The sequence below is a fragment of the Ursus maritimus genome, unplaced genomic scaffold (assembly GCF_017311325.1).
Source record: "Ursus maritimus isolate PB19 unplaced genomic scaffold, ASM1731132v1 scaffold_20, whole genome shotgun sequence".
Classification (NCBI taxonomy): Eukaryota; Metazoa; Chordata; class Mammalia; order Carnivora; family Ursidae; genus Ursus; species Ursus maritimus.
Genome location: NW_024424453.1, coordinates 42,125,511 through 42,142,016, shown reverse-complemented (window position 1 = coordinate 42,142,016; position 16,506 = coordinate 42,125,511). Strand labels below are relative to the sequence as shown.

Below are 16,506 nucleotides of genomic sequence, written 5' to 3'. Positions count from 1 at the left end.
TATGCCATAAGGACATGTAATTTTCTCACAACAAGGGACCTGGAGGTGGGCAGTTCTAGTGCTGATTGAACAGTTCAAGGAAGTCAACCATGATCTAGGCATTTCTGTCTTTTCCCTCCATTATCCTCAGCAGATTGCCCAGAGCTCCAGCCATCACTACCAAATTCAGACAGGAAGTAGGATGGTGGCTAGGTTAAAAAAACCCAATTCTGTTCTTCAAATGGCTACTTCCTTTTATCATTAAAGAAAATCTTTCACAGGGGGATCCCATTATATGTCTCACATTGTGTTGGCCAAAGCCAAGTCCTGTTACCACCCCCAGCTATAAGGGAAACTGTCTAGGTGAGCTTTCTGCCTCTGTAGTTGGAGATAAGAAAGGGAAAAGGGGTGGCTAATGGCTTTTTGAGAGCTAGTCCATAGTATTTGCCGCCAAAGACTCTTGCAATTGAAAGATGTAATGTGGGTTTTACCTGTGGCCGCAGCAGAAGAGGATATAGCAGAAGGATTAGATTCAGCAGTTATTTGGGACCCAGAATTTAAGATTTTTTTTGTGCCTAGTTAATGAGGTGTGAGAATAAGTAAGAAAGAGTCTGAGTTTGTGAAGATTGTGACACCAGAGAATTGGGTGAGGGGATTTAAGGTGTAAGGTTTTGGACATACTACTTTAGAAATCTGATCATATCCTTTCCTGGTTAAAGTCCTTTAGTTGTTCCCTATGACATTCCTTAGGGCACCCAAACTCCTTTCTTCATGATCTCACCTTTGCTCTTTGCCCTAGCCTCATGGGACAAATTGCTCCTTCCTGAACAGACCAGGCTGTGGTCCTATACCTCTGTGACTTCCAACATAGTGCTCTCTCTGCCTGGAATGCCCTCTGCTACTCAATTCAAATGCCATTCCTCTAGGTGGTGTCTCTGATGTCTACATCTGATAGGTTCTATTTCTGGGCTCCTTTAGTCTACCAGGCTTGCCTTTCTCAGTATATAGGGCAGATGCCGTTCTCAGCGCCAGGGCAGTGGTTAATCGCCATTCCCTTCTTGAGGTAAAGGAAACTGGTTTTCTTGACTTTCTTTCTCAGAAAGCACTTTATAATATTTACTGAGTAAATGAATAGATGAAGAAATGAATGAACAAATGAACTAAAACACACCCAGGTAGAAATATTTAGAAGCCAGTTACAAATAAAAAATAATGATTAGGGAAGATACTTGGGTTTGAGATCTTGATCTGACAGCTAAGATTTTGTGGGAAGAGCATTTAACATAAGACGAATTGAGGATTAAAGTGAAATCAGGTACATACATGGGGAAAGTTACAAGCAATTCCCGCTGGCATCGCAGCAAATAATGTAATCCAGTGTATGAAAGGAAAGAGTTTACTTTCTTGAGTGCCAACAAAGTTTGAGAAATCAAATTAGACCTCTCTTGTATTGCTAGAATCTTGGCATTTTAATTGTTTTCTAGAAGATTAGAGGATTTTAATTGTTCTTGGTTGGCTCAACTGCCGCTGAGAAATCTATGTCATTACAGAAAAAATGAATTAGTGTTACGCTCTGATAGGGAAGTCAAAGTCCTTATATGCATATTATTTCATATGCCTCTAAAATATCCTGGCTAAATAGGCACATAATGAGTCTGTAGCTTTTGTAGGTCTCTTGACCTGTCTTTCTTTGAACCTGTTGTGTGGTTTACTCCTCATTAACCAGATCTAGTATCTATTTGAGTCTAAGCCAACACAGAGCTTTGAGTGTTCTTAAAAGACTACAGAATATTGAGTCTCTTGTGTTGCATACCCTCATATAGCATCTGTGTAGTAAGGGTAGCCACACAATTTCTAGAATTTCTCTCAGTCAACAAATTGCCTTCATGTCACTAGGAAAGCAAGAATTTCTGTCAAGCCCACCAGTTTCCTTATATTGCTATTAGGTCATGTGAAATAAGGAAATATTGAAGCAAATTCAGTCAAATCTAATTTCTAAAAAAATTTTCTAAAATTCTCATGCCACCAGTGGGTCATTCTGCAATTCTGAGATTTGAATAGCAGTTGGCTTCCAGGAAAAGATGAGAATGGCAGTCCCAAGAAAGTCCTAGCGGGGCGTCCTGAAAGTGCTGATCTTGACCAAATGATTATTATGCTGTTCTGGTGGGTTGGATTCCCCATAATTGACTGCATAAGTGAATGAGGGGGCCCTGAATCTTTACCATCTTAGGAAAAAATTGGAACTAAAATCTTCCCAATGTTGGGTTTATAAGGCCCATAAAAACACCAAAGACCAAGGATAATAAAGTTTATTTTAGTGTGTGTTTTCATGTGGGCATATTGAATTATGGTTTAGTTCTCTGAGAAATTTTTAATGTAAGGGGTAGAATCTGATGTGTTCTGGACATGTTATTTTCATTCCGTGAGTTTTCCCAAAGTGTGTTCTCTGAAACAGCATGGTGAGTGGGTAGAGTGCCTATTTTTACACAGACTAATTCAACAGTGCATGGTACTACACATCTGATCAGTCTCCCCAGCCTCCTAAGTGTACTGAAGCCATTGGAGCCTTTCGGACTCTATAATCATGCCATGAACAGTGTGTGTGTGTGTGTGTGTGTGTGTGTGTGTGTGTGTGTGTGTGAGAGAGAGAGAGAGAGAGAGAGAGAGAGAGAGAGAACAAGAAAGAGTAAGAGCCTGACTTCCTGTTTTTATAAGAATCTGACCCTTAGCACTCCTGCTTACTATTAGAACCACATGTTTAAAGTTTCATTCATTATTCCAAGAAATAGTAACTAGAACAAAGCCCACTTTGGAAAATGATTTTAGAAGAGCCCATATTTAGTAAGGATACTGGTTTCCCCAAGAATCTAGTCTACCGATAGATGTCCTAGAGTGAAATGATGTTTGTGTACCAAAGATATGGACTTACCTAGAATTCAGAAAGTACTTTTATATCAGATGTTGAATTTTTCATCTTACAACTCTTTGTTATAATAATTCCGTCAATAAAATCAATCAAATACTGATGCTGTTGAGAAAGAAAAACACTTTAGCTGTCTCTCATCCAGGGAAGGGCCTGCACTGGGGAAGGAAACTTTGGAGGAGTGGGTAGCACAGTGGAAGAGCTCGCATTAGGAATCTGAGTGGCTTTCAGAAGAGGAAGTACCAATGAGGCAGGGGTTTGTTGAGCATCTTTCCGAGAACCCCTCATCCCCCACTGAGGCCTGCATGGAGAGGCTATTACTGAGGATCTTGTCCTGTGGAAGTTGGAGGTTGGCCTTCATTTCCTAAGGCAGAAGGAAAGAGCAGAGCGGTAGATGGGTGCGGTTGCAAGGTGGATATCTCTCTGGACTGTTACACAGTTGTGTTCAAGTAGATGCCTCTGTCATTGCCTGACACTATAGAAATTTCAACGGATCATTTCCTGAAATTGTCACAGTCATTCATGGTTTTCATTTTACTCAGGGAAGACATTTTTATCATGGTGAAAATTTTAGCTGTGCTTTGAAGGAAAGGAGTAACCCCCCATAGCTACATCTCTTAAGCATTTACTATGGGATGAAAGTTATATGTTCATTACCTCATCCAATATCTGAGTCCCATTCCCATCCTCACAGATAATGAAAAGAGTTAGAGAGATTAGAAAACTTGCTTAAATCACCCAGCTAATAGACTGACGGTGCCAGGGATGAACCACATCTGGCTCCAGTGTTCATCTCTTCATCAACTCTCTTTATAGTATTCCCCCAGAAAGATCAATCCAGGTAAAGAAAAAGGCATCCTTGAGGGCATGGGGTGCTCATAATCAAGTACCGTGTTGAGCGAATTGGATGACTCCAACAGTTTTGTTGAGATGGATGTTTTAAGTTGGGCAATATTGACAGGTATCAGTAATCTGAACATGGCCTGCAGGGTCTTGCATGGTCTGGCCATGTCTCTCATTGTCTATCCTCCAGCCAACCTGGCCTTTTTTCAGTTCTTCAAGTGACCATGCTCTCCTGATCACAGGACCTTCTCTCAGTTCCTTGATGGATCATGTTCCTTGATCATAGGACTTTTGCACATGTAGGTTCCTCTGCTGGATGTCTCTTTTCCACTTTCTCTTCTTACCTAGTTAACTCCTGCTCTCTGTTACATATTCCCTCAATCATCATTTTGTCACAGAAGATTTTCCTAACTGGCTGTGTCTCCTATGTTACTCTCTCATAGCATCAGAGATCTACCCGATCTTTAGTGTTCTTATCACAATTATAAATTTATATATGTGATGCTTTATTTAATGTGTATCTCTACCATTGGTCCCTATGGGCCATGTCAGTATGGATAGTTTCTGATCTGGTTAATGGAGAAATGGATGAATTAGTGAGTAAATGGACAGTACTGAAGGCATAGGGCAGCTGGAAACTTTATAAATGATAGCAGTCAGGACACATTCTGGCACTTACATGGGAGATGCTGTGATGAAGACAGGGGTTGGTAGATTATTCCATTGTTAAATACCCTATGGAATGGATTAGAAGGGAAAGTTTTCTGATGAGATGCACCTAGGTTCTAGTAGGAAAAGGGAGGGCCTGGGTTCCCAGCACATTTAACCTGTGGTCACAGAATGAAAAGAAAGATTCAGATACAAGAGCTGAGGAGTTAATGAGCATATGGGCAAGAGAGAAGAGGCAGAGATTTCAAGCCCAGAAAATGGGGAAAATGAGATGCCATCTGCTGCTTGGGGTATCCCAGATGACTGCAGATGATGAGCTCAGTCTGGGTGTGAATGGCCAGGTGCCGCCTACTGCTGGGATTGAATTGGCGTGGTTTTGATTTTGGGAGCTACTGACACAGGTGGTAGGTGAAAGCGCCCTATGGAGAGGGATGGAAATACCTTACAACCCCTTGCAAAATATAAGTTTCATAGGCTCTTTTTGAGAAAACAGAGTAGCTGAGTTATGGATCCAATGTCACATAGATAGTAAATGACAGAGCAAGAATCTAGGCACTCAACCAGAGACACACATTTTCCATCTGAAGGTTGATAGCTATAGGCTGTAGCACAAACAGGCTACAGTTTTAGCATTTCCTGTATCATTCATTCTATCAAAGGAGAGATTTTTTTACTGATTTTTTTTTGGCAGAATGTGCTATATGTAAAATGTCATCTGCTGTCATTTTGAATTTCTATAATAGCACATGAATGCTTTTATGACCACAGTTTCTGAAATAAATCCTTTTTCTCTGTTCCAAATATAATCACAGATGTAGAAAGAGTAATAGAAACATTACTGCTACTACCAAAATCTTCCAAATGGCCAAACAATATTAGCTTTTGTTCTCTTTATGAATACTTCTCTACTATCTGCGTTTTTGCAGACATCCATCTCAGTTTCTGCCATTATCTACATTACATAGAGTGAGTAGAACCCTTGTGAGTACCACTCCTTAGTTTTTGCCTGTGAAAATCAATGGGATTTTTATAAAAACGAGATAATTTCTATGTAGCACTAAAACTAAAAGTCAAAGGATTATTTTAGATTGTAAGTACATGAAGTCTATGTGTACTAAAATTATAGTGAGCTCCTAAAAATATTGATATGTTATACTATTTCTACTAATTTTCTGCAGTACCCACAATGGTGGAATGGGAAGATTAAAGCAAGCCATCTAACATATGAAGTCTTTTTTTATAAAAAGATTTGTTTATTTTAGAGACACAGAGAGAGAGAGCACACGAGTGAAGGAGGAGAGGTAAAGGGAGAGGGAGAGAGAGAATCTCAAGCAGTCTTCCCGCTGAGCATGGAGCCCAGTGCGGGGCATGATCCCAGGACTCTGAGATCATGATCTGAGCTGAAATCAAGAGTCGGATGCTTAACCGACTGAGCCACCCAGGCACCCCTAAATTTGTGAATAGTCTTAAAAACACTTTGTATCTCTTGCCTCTGGAGATGTGTCATGAAAAAGGTTGCTGTGGCCAATGTCGTAGAGGTTGCTGCCTATGCTCTCCTCTAGGATTTTGATGGATTCAAGATAAAAAGCTTCTGCACAGCCAAGGAAACAGTCAGAAAAACTAAGAGGCAGCCCACGGAATGGGAGAATATATTTGCAAATGACACTACAGATAAAAGACTGGTATCCAAGATCTACAAAGAACTTCTCAAACTCAATACACAAGAAACAAATAAACAAATCATAAAATGGGCAGAAGATATGTATAGACACTTTTCCAATGAAGACATACAAATGGCTAACAGACACATGAAAAATGTTCAAAATCATTAGCCATCAGGGAAATTCAAATCAAAATCACACTGAGATACCACCTTACACCAGTTAGAATGGCAAAAATTGACAAGGCAAGAAACAATGGTTGGAGAGGATGTGGAGAAAGGGGATCCTTCCTACATTGTTGTTGGGAATGCAAGTTGGTACAGCCACTCTGGAAAACAGTGTGGAGGTCCCTTAGAAAGTTAATAATTGAGCTACCCTATGATCCAGCAATTGCACTACTGGGTATTTACCCCAAAGATACAGACATAGTGAAGAGAAGGGCCATATGCACCCCAATGTTCATAGCAGCATTGTCCACAATAGCTAAATCATGGAAGGAGCCGAGATGCCCTTCAACAGATGACTGGATTAAGAAGTTGTGGTCCATATATACAATGGAATATTACTCAGCTATCAAAAAGAACGATTTCTCAACATTTGCTGCAACATGGACGGCACTGGAGGAGATAATGCTAAGTGAAATAAGTCAAGCAGAGAAAGACAATTATCATATGGTTTCTTTCATCTATGGAACATAAGAACTAGGAAGATCGGTAGGAGAAGAAAAGGATAAAGAAAGGGGGGTTAATCAGAAGGGAGAATGAAGCATGGAAGACTGTGGACTCTGAGAAACAAACTGAGGGGTTCAGAGGGGAGGGGGGTGGGGGAATGGGATAGGCTGGTGATGGGTAGTAAGGAGGGGGCGTATTGCATGGTGCACTGGGTGTTATACACAACTAATGAATCATTGAACTTTACATCAAAAACCAGGGATGTACTGTATGGTGACTAACATAATAAAAAATATTATTATAATAAAAAAAATTAAAAAAATAAAAACACTTTGTAAAACTCAGCCCTCTACTATTTCTCATTACTACTACTGGACTTAGAGGATAGATAGATATTTAGATAGGTAGATAGATATGCATATACAGTTCACCCTTGAACAACATGGGTTTGAACTGCACTGGTCCATTTATATGTAGATTTTTTTCAGTAAATACAGTTCAGTGGTCTAAGTGTACTTTTTCTTCCTTAGGATTTTCTTGATAACATTTTTTTTGGTCTACCTTTACTTTATTGTAAGAATACAGTATGTAATACATATAATGTACAAAGTATGTGTTAGTTGACTGTTTATGATATAAGCCACAGTTGGATATTAGTAGTTAAGTGTTGGGGGAGTCAAAAGATATACATGGATTTTTGACTGTGCTGGGCATTAGCACCCCTAACCCTCACATTGTTCAAGGGTCAACTATGTATCTATGTATTTATCAAAAGATACAGCTCTGTCAGTATACAGTGATAACACGAAGTATGGATCTTGCATACTAGTTAGGAATGATAGACCCTAAATGCATAAATGAATATTAAACAAAAATAGAACCCTAGTTCCCCTCACTGTCCCATTTCTGCTCCAACAAGATGAAGGAAACTATCATGAACCAGGAGAAACTCACCAAACGGCCCGCACAAGTGCACATTGGTGGGGAAAGAACTGCTCCCCGAAAGAAGGTGGTTCATAGAATGGCTAGAGCAGATGATAAAAAACTTCAGTTCTCCTTAAAGATGTTAGGGGTAAACAATATCTCTGGTATTGAAGAAGTGAATATGTTCACAAACCAAGGAACAGAGATCCACTTTCACAACCTGGAAGTTCGGGCAGCCCATTACAGGCCATGCTGAGACTGAGCAGCTGACAGAAATGCTACAAACTGAGGGCTTCAGAGGGGAGGGGGGTGGGGGAATGGGATAGGCTGGTGATGGGTAGTAAGGAGGGCACGTATTGCATGGAGCACTGGGTGTTATATGCAAGTAATGAATCATGGAACGTTACATCAAAAACTAAGGATATACTGTATGGTGACTAGCATAACATAATAAAAAAATATTAAAAAAAAGAGAAAGAAATGCTACCAAGAATCTTAAAACAACTTGGTGCAGACAGTCTGACTAGTGGGGGAGACTGGCTGAAGCTCTGCCCACACAACCAGAGAGGAGGAGGAGGATGAAGCTCCATTTCTTGTGGAGAATTTTGATGAGGCTTCCAAGAATGAAGTAAACCAATGAATTGAGCCAACCTCTGAAGAAGATAAAACTTGAAGAAGTTACTGGAAGTTGCTATTTTGTATTATATTAGGACTGCTTTTCAAGATTTTGTTCATGGATCTGACAAAATCTAGATCTCTAATACTTTTAAGGCCAAGTCCCTTGGACATGCAGCTCTTTCCAGTGTTTGCTTAGACATAATTCATTCTTTGCTGCTAATTAAGCTAAAGAAGCCTGGGAATAAAGTTCGAAACAAGGTTAATAAAGTTCTTTGCCTCATATACAGTTTTATTTTTTTATTTCATTGACACTGATTTGTACAAGAAAGCAAAGTTGTTTATGGAAAGCTAATCATGGCATGTAATAAGTCTGATGATCTCTGATGAAATTTGATTAAAGACTTTAAATGATTTTAAATGGCAGTATAATGTAAAAAAAATTAGATAATGAAAGATATGAATCACATGTAACAGAAGAGTATTAAAGAAAGGGACATATTTATGATAGTATGGTCAAGAAAGACCTTTCTGAAAACCCAGAAGCATATGGTCTTCTATACCTGGTAGGAGTTTGGCTTTTATTCTTAGTATATATTAGAAACCTTTGTCGAACTTTAACTTTGCGAGTGGTGGTCTCTGCTCTACGTTTTCCCAAGGTCATTTTGGCTCTGGCACGGGGAATTCTGTTTTGGAGGGAGCGAGAGAAGCACGAGTCCTGTCGTCCTGTTTAGGAAGCATTGTTCGATAGTCTACGTGAGCGCTCACGGCTGAGATTTGGACTGGGGTGGTAGCAGTTGTATGAATTTTTCATTACTGGGTAACAAATTGCTGTGAAATTTAGCAGCTGAAGACAACATTTATTTCCTCACCATTTCTGAGGGCCACAAACCCAGCAGCAGCTTCGCTGGGTGGTTCTGACTTAGGGTATGTTACGAGGTTTCAGTGAAGGTGTCAGCCCGGGCTGCATCTGAAGCCCTGACCCAGGGTGGAGGGCGGACACTCACATGGCTGGCAGGTGGCCTCTGGAGTTTGGCTGGAGCTGGGCCTCTCATCCTCCAGGCTGCTCTTCTCGCTCTGGCCTTTTCAGCAGAATAGCCTGGACTATTTTACATGGCTCAGGCAAGGATTTCTTAGCTACGCCATTAAAACCACAATATATAAAAGAAAAAAATTAATTGAATTTCATCCAAGCTTACAACTTCTGTTCTATGGAAGACATGAAGAGAATGAAAAGACAAGCTTCAGACTAGGGAAAATATTTGCAAATATGATGAAGAATGTGTATCCACAACTCCATCATAAGAAAGCAAACAACCCAATCAAATAATGGGCCAAATTTTGAACAGGTATATCCTTAAAGAAGATACACAGATGGCAAATAAGTACATGAAAAGTGTTCAACACTATTAGTCATTAGGGAAGTGCAACTTAAAGCTATACTGAGCTATTACTACATACTTACTAGAATGGCTAATTAAAAAAACCCCGAAAACCTGACCTGACAACAGGGGCACCTGGCTGACTCAGTTGGTAGACCATGTGACTCTTGATCTCACGGTCATGAGTTCAAGTCCTACCTTTCCTTACTTGAGGGGAAAAACATCTAAAATAGATAAGTGAATAAATGAATAAATAAATAAATAAATCTGACACCACCGAATGACTGGTGAGAATTTAGAAGCAACTAGAACTCATACATTTCTGGTGAGAAAGCACTGGAAAATATTTTGGTTTGATAGTCTTTGAAAAACGTAAGCATACACTTATTGTACTATCCAGTAATCTCACTCCAACGAATTCCTTAAAAAAGAAATTAAAAATTATGTTTGCGAAGATGTGTTTGCAAATATCGTACGTACTTGGACCTCTAGGTACAATCTTGAATAAGAATGGGGGGGGTTGACATTCTTGCCTTTTTTTTCTTTTCTTTTTGTATCCTTGAGTTAATACTGCCTTGTCTTGGTTAATACCTTGTAATAATTTTTAATATCTTGTAGGAAATTTTCTTGTCTTTTTATCAAAATCCATGGCTCCTTTTGGTCCTTTCTATTTCTATTAATTATGCTAATTTTATACTTAATTTGTGAAATTTACGTAAAATATTTGGAGGAATTTGATCGGAATTACATTAGTTTAGGAAGAATGGCATCTATGTAATATTGAGAATTCCAATCCATGAACTTGGAGTGTCTCTCTGGTAATTTTAGGCTTCTTTAATGACTCTAACAAAATTGTATACTTTTCCCTGCATAGATCTTTCATCTTTTGTCATCTTATTCCTGGATATTTGTTTCTCTGCCACTGCGCTAGTGTGTTCCCTTCTCCTCCTCCTTTGTCTCTATCTTCTTCCTCTTTGTCTTTATCTTCTTCAGAAAGAAAAAAGAAAACAAATATTTTTGCTTTATTTAAAAAATTCAGTTATTAAGGGCACATTAAATAATTTGCTTATGCGGCAATCTCTTCAACATGTATAGCAACATATGAACAAGATTGCCACATCTTTTATTTATTTTCTTTTTTTAATACATATAATTGACATATACCATGTTATTACTCTCAGGTGTAAAACATCATAATTTGATGTTTGTATATAGTGTAAAATGATCACCACAACAAATCTAGTTGACATCCAGCCTTGTTTTTGGACTTAAAGGAGAAATATTCACATTAAGTAGAAAGTTAGTTGTAGCTTTTTATAGATGCTTCTTACCAGGTTAAGGAAACGCATTCCTGTTTATACTTTTCTGAAAAGAGTAGATGTTGAATTTTATCAAATCCTTTTCATACATATCGTATGACTTTTTTTCTTTAATATGCTGATTCGCTGAACAACACTGGTTGACTTTTAAATGTTGAACCAGCCTTGTATTTCTGGCATAATGGACCTTATGTATTATCCTGTTTATCTATGTCTAGATTTTATTTGTTTACATTTTCTTTGGGGTGTGTGTGGGTGTGTGTGTGTGTGTGTGTGTGTGTGTGTGTGTGTGTCTATTTTCATGGGGGATATTGTTCTGTATTTTCTTTTTCTTTTAATGTCTTTGGCTTTAGTCTCAGAGTTACTCTTGGCTTTATAAAATGAGTTGGGAAGTGTTCTCTTCTATTTTCTGATAGAGTTTGTGCAGAATTGATATTTATTCCTTAAATGTTTGGTAGAATTTGTTATTGAAATGATCTGGGCCTGATTTTTCTTTTTTTGGTAGTACGTTGTTTTGGTAAGGGTTTGGGGCTTTAGAATTAAGTAACTCCAGATTTACATCTGAGTGTTAATTTCTCCTTGTGAGACCTTGGGCAAGTTACTCAATCTCTTAAGTAAACTGAGCCTCAGTTTTCTCATTTATAAAATGGGTGGCTGCGAAGATTGAATAATGATAAGTATCGGTTGTTCAGCCTGTGTTATCCTGCATTTACATATGTTAACTTACTCAGATTTTGTTATTGTACCCAACTATTTACTCCTATTTATGCTGTTATAATCCTTATTTTAGAGGTAAGAAAACTACTGCAAAGGGAGATTAAATAATTTACCCAGAGTTATGCTGGTAGCACATGATGGAGCCAGGATTGGAATTGAAGCTGCTTCTGGTGTTCTTGCTTTTAAGTGCTAAACTGCACTAACCATAATAATACCTGTCCTTCAGGACTGCTAGCAGTATTCAATTAGGCAATTCACGTAAGCAGCTCAATTTGTGTTATTTCAAAGTTGTTGTTTAGTAAATGGGTGTTATTATTAATAATGTGAATTACTATTAGTTTGAAGTCTAACTACTTTGGAATATTTTCAGCCTGAAAGACATATTAGTATAGACACATTATCAAATATCTCTATTAAAATTCACTGCAGGGGCGCCTGGCTGGCTCAGCCCGTTAATAAGCATTTGCCTTCAGCTCAGGTCATGATCCCAGGGTCCTGGGATCGAGTCCCACATCAGGTCAGTGGGGAGCCTGCTTCTCCCTCTCTCTCTACAGCTCCCCCTGCTTGTGCTCTCTCACTCTTTTCTGTCAAATGAATAAATAAAATCTTAAAAAAAAATAAATCAAGGTCACTGCGATGAGATATCATAAACATTTGGTGCACTTCACAGAGTGATATTGTGAACACCAAATCTTATTAGGAATAGCACCTTGAATTCTTGCCCTGGTTCAGCACTGTCTTTTTGTGTCATCCTAGTAATTAAATCTCTCGAAGTATTAGAAGCTCTGAAGAATGTCTGTTTCCAACACTTTGACCTAAGTTGTTGAGTGATTTTAAAAAGGGAAGTTTCTAAAGGTGCTTTGAAAATACAGCTAGTGCTCATCTTGAATATAAATATTTGATGTTCTAAGTTAAAAATCAAAATCCTTTGTTAAGATATAAATACTTTGAGATGGTTCTGAATATCATTATTTACTGTGACAATACAGTTAGATGCCATTTAATATCAGATTTTCAGGTCTCTGTGGTGGTTATTCAGGCTTATTTTGGTTGGTTTTTTTTTTTTCTGTCCAGATGAGCTGATGCCTGGCATATGTCAAAATATCAGATTCATTTTATTTATTTGAAAATTATAAACCTAGAAAGTGGAATCATAAGTTCAAGAAGCACTTGCCCTACTTCTCAGTCAGCAAGACTTACTTTAGTTTTTTAGTGATAAATCTCATTATTTCAAAATATATAATATAATGGCCTATTGTATGTAGGTGATTAATCAAGACCGCGAGTGGTATGGAAGATTGGTACATGGCGCATTTTGACAGAAGGTTAAAATAAAGCTTTCTATTGTGAACTTTAAAAGTTATTGTGCAGAATGTCAAAAGCTAAGGAACCACAATAATAATAACATTGCATTTTTTGTGTGAATTATAGCTGACTTTGGACTGGCAAAGCAAAAACAAGAAAACAGTAAACTCACGTCTGTTGTTGGAACAATCCTGTATTCCTGGTAAGGACAGTTATTTTATGGTTTGCAAACATCATACCTAACTGGGGCTTTAGTTTCATGTCTTGGCTTGCAAAGGAAAGATGATTTTAGGAAAAGGAGCTTATGTAATGTTTTCCTCAATTACCCAGATAATACACAAGTACACATCATTATGTGTGTTTGAAATAACAACAAAAAATTGTCTTTCCTCTAAGGTGACTCTGCCCCTCATGGAGGCTACTTTTATTATTTATAAATTGAAATGATCCTTGGCATATAGTAGGTGTGCAATTGTTGAAGTATCTGTGAATGAACTAGCAGACTCGCTACTCACCATGACACTTGGAATATTTTATTGTACCTATTCGAAAAATGACTGTTTTTCTCTGTCCGCCTATAGACATTCAAGGGCAGGAGAAAGGTTTTTTTGTGTGCTGATACATATCCTGGCACCTGGCAGGTAATAGATGCTGAATACGTTTTATTGAGTGAATGAATAAATGATGACATATATACTTAGACATATGTTTATTAAGTTGGTTGCTTCTTGGGTAGATGGGTGTTTATATTTTGATGAACTGAAACACTGTAACTTATTTAACATGCTTTGAGGGTTCCTTTACGATCCATTAATTATAGGCAATGAGAATCTTCTTTTGCTGATCACATATCATTTGTCTGAATCTTTTCAAATTAGCAAGCAGATAGAGTCGTCAGTAGACATAACAGATTCAGGGACGTATTCTCAAATCTTATTCAGCAGGTCAAGCCATCTAGACACTTCCATCTTCTTTTTTAATCTACTGTGTTGTTGTGCAATTGATTCCTGGGGATAGGATTCAGAATAAATCTTCTCAAGGGAGGGTGGAAATTCTCTGTTAAGTAACAGTCTCATTTTAAAAATTCCTTTCCTGCAAGAATGTTCAGAATAGTGTCAGGGTTCCCACCAGGATTCTGACATTGTTGGCTAGTTATTCTCTCAAGTTTTAATTTTTCCAAATTTAAGATGTTTCCTAATAAATTGAGTGACACATCCAGTTCCTTTTGAATTTTCTGTATCCTCATTTTTTGAGTTTGTGAACTGGACAAAAATAAAGCAGATATATTTCATGGTCCTTCCCTGCTCTGAGTCTCATACCTCCTGCCTTTTCTTGAATTGTCTTTTTAGCCATCCCCAAAGTGTTTCCCACCAAATTCTATAATCTTTGTATAATCCCAAGCTTCTCTGAGCCTATTAATGTGGACATAGGATGCCTGTCCCTGCCCTCCAGGGTCCCAGAGCGTTTGATAAGTCTGATGTCTCCATGTCCTTTACTCTTTCTTTGGTCTTTGCTTCCTCAGATATTACCTTATTTAATGGAAGAAAGTTCTCTTTATCAACTCTTGTAGGAAGTGCCTCAGAGCATTCTTTATTCTATATCTCAGCTGCTAGATAAATGGTTTGCGGACACTGGACTGATTGTGCTAGAACAGAAGGTCAATAAAAGCTCCTTTTCTTCCTCTGATTTGATTCATTATGAGGCAGGTCATTGTAATCCTTCTCATGGAAAATATTCTCCAAATATGGTCTTTGGTTCCGGTTTTTATCTGTATGTCTTACTTGAATTCCAATCCAAGACTGCACACTGTCTTCAACTGCACTTTCAGAGCAGATTTTAGAGGTTGAAACTCTGAGAAACATTTTAGGTATGTTCTTCATGGAACACTTATTTCGGATTTCTGGGTAATAAGCAAGTATGAGCTAATATGAATGGAAAACTTTGACTAATCCTGGAGCGGGAATTCTCTGAGACTGTATTGCTTAGTGTAATCCCATTCACATTATGCCATTAGATAATTTAAAGGAAAGCTGGGGAAGTTTCCATTGGATGGATCAAAATAAACCCATAGGTAAACTTGGACAAGCAGAGACAAAGTGAAGCACACCCAACTATTGACTGTACCTCTTGCATTCATAAAAATGCTGTAATAAACTCAGAACTCTTAAATGGCTTAGAACACTTCAGTAGCTTACAGTTGCTCATTATTTAAAGACCAAGTCCTCAGTGTGGCTACAAGCCCTCAAACCCGCATGCTAAGTCATCGTCTTTACTTTAGCTCTGACCTCACTCTATTGATTTCTGGCTGTGGCATCTGTGTTCCCACTGACCACAGGACTTTGGCACATGCTGCTCCCTCTGCCTAAATACTCTTTTCCCCACTGGCCTCCTGATTAACTCTTTCTCATTTTCCACCAGAGGCTCTGCTGGAGTGTTGTCTCCTCAGGGGAAACCACCTAGACAATGCATGTTTCCCCTGGTCTACATACTCCATGCACTTTTCCTTCTCGCTTATTTGTGATATGCCCGGATGATTTTGTTCACCACCATCCCCACCCCAGAGTCTGGTATTTTATAGGATCACAAGAAGTATTTACTATATGAATGATCTAATACTTGCATGGTTATGAACGGTACCTGACACAATGGGCTATAAAGAAAACTGCTTCTTTCGACTGTAACAAAATTTTAATCTTCTATCACTCTCCCCCTTTGCTGTTCCTTCAGATCTTCAAAATGCTCCTGCATGCTTTCTCTTTCTCCAGCTAGCTACAGTTTACTTCCTCACTTCCTTCTGGTATCTGCTTTAATGTCACTTCTGGAGGGAGGTTTTCCTGATCACCTGCCCCAAACAGCAGCCTCCTTCAGACTGTCCCTTTCTCTTGCTTTATATTTTCATAGCATCTGCCTCTCTCTGACATTATGTCATATTTTAATTGGTCTATCCTACGTCTCTCCCACTAAAACACAAACTCTGTAACAGTAGGGCTGCTGTCTGTTTTGTTCCCTGGGGCCCGTTGTTTCCCTGGGGCCTGAAAGAATAGACTGACAGAATCGTAATAAATATTTTGAATTATTAAAGTGAAAAAAATCTTTTAAAAAGTGAAAATGAGTCATTCTGGTTGTTTTGTTTATTTGTCTGAAAATGCCTTTTTTAAAACCTTATTGGGAAAAATGGACAAATGTAGTTGTATATATTTAAAATAAACAACACAATGGTTTGGTTTACATATACATCATGGGATGATTATTAAGATCGGGATAATTAACACATCCATCCACACAGTTAACTTTTTTCTGTTGTGTTCTTGCAACTATGCTTGAGATCTATTCTCAGCAAATTTCCAGGAAACAATACCATATTATTAATCACAGGCACCATGCTGTACCTTAGATCCTCAAAACTCTTTCTTCTTGTAGCTGAAATTTTGTACCCTTTGATCTACATCTCCCCATTTCTCCCTGCCCCAGCCCTGGGCAACCATCCCTCTACTCCCT

The 16,506-nt window shown here is 38.4% G+C and overlaps 1 protein-coding gene and 1 pseudogene across 1 annotated transcript in view; both read left to right on the top strand.

The window, feature by feature from the left end:
- NEK10 (NIMA related kinase 10) overlaps nucleotides 1-16,506 on the top strand; it is a 199,701-nt gene that overhangs the window by 63,060 nt on the left and 120,135 nt on the right. Inside the window, exon 22 of the mRNA XM_008709406.1 lies at nucleotides 13,135-13,210. Coding sequence (XP_008707628.1) covers nucleotides 13,135-13,210 — 76 coding nt within the window. The remainder of the gene's footprint in view (nucleotides 1-13,134; nucleotides 13,211-16,506) is intronic.
- On the top strand, nucleotides 7,666-8,310 carry LOC103681301 (annotated as a pseudogene).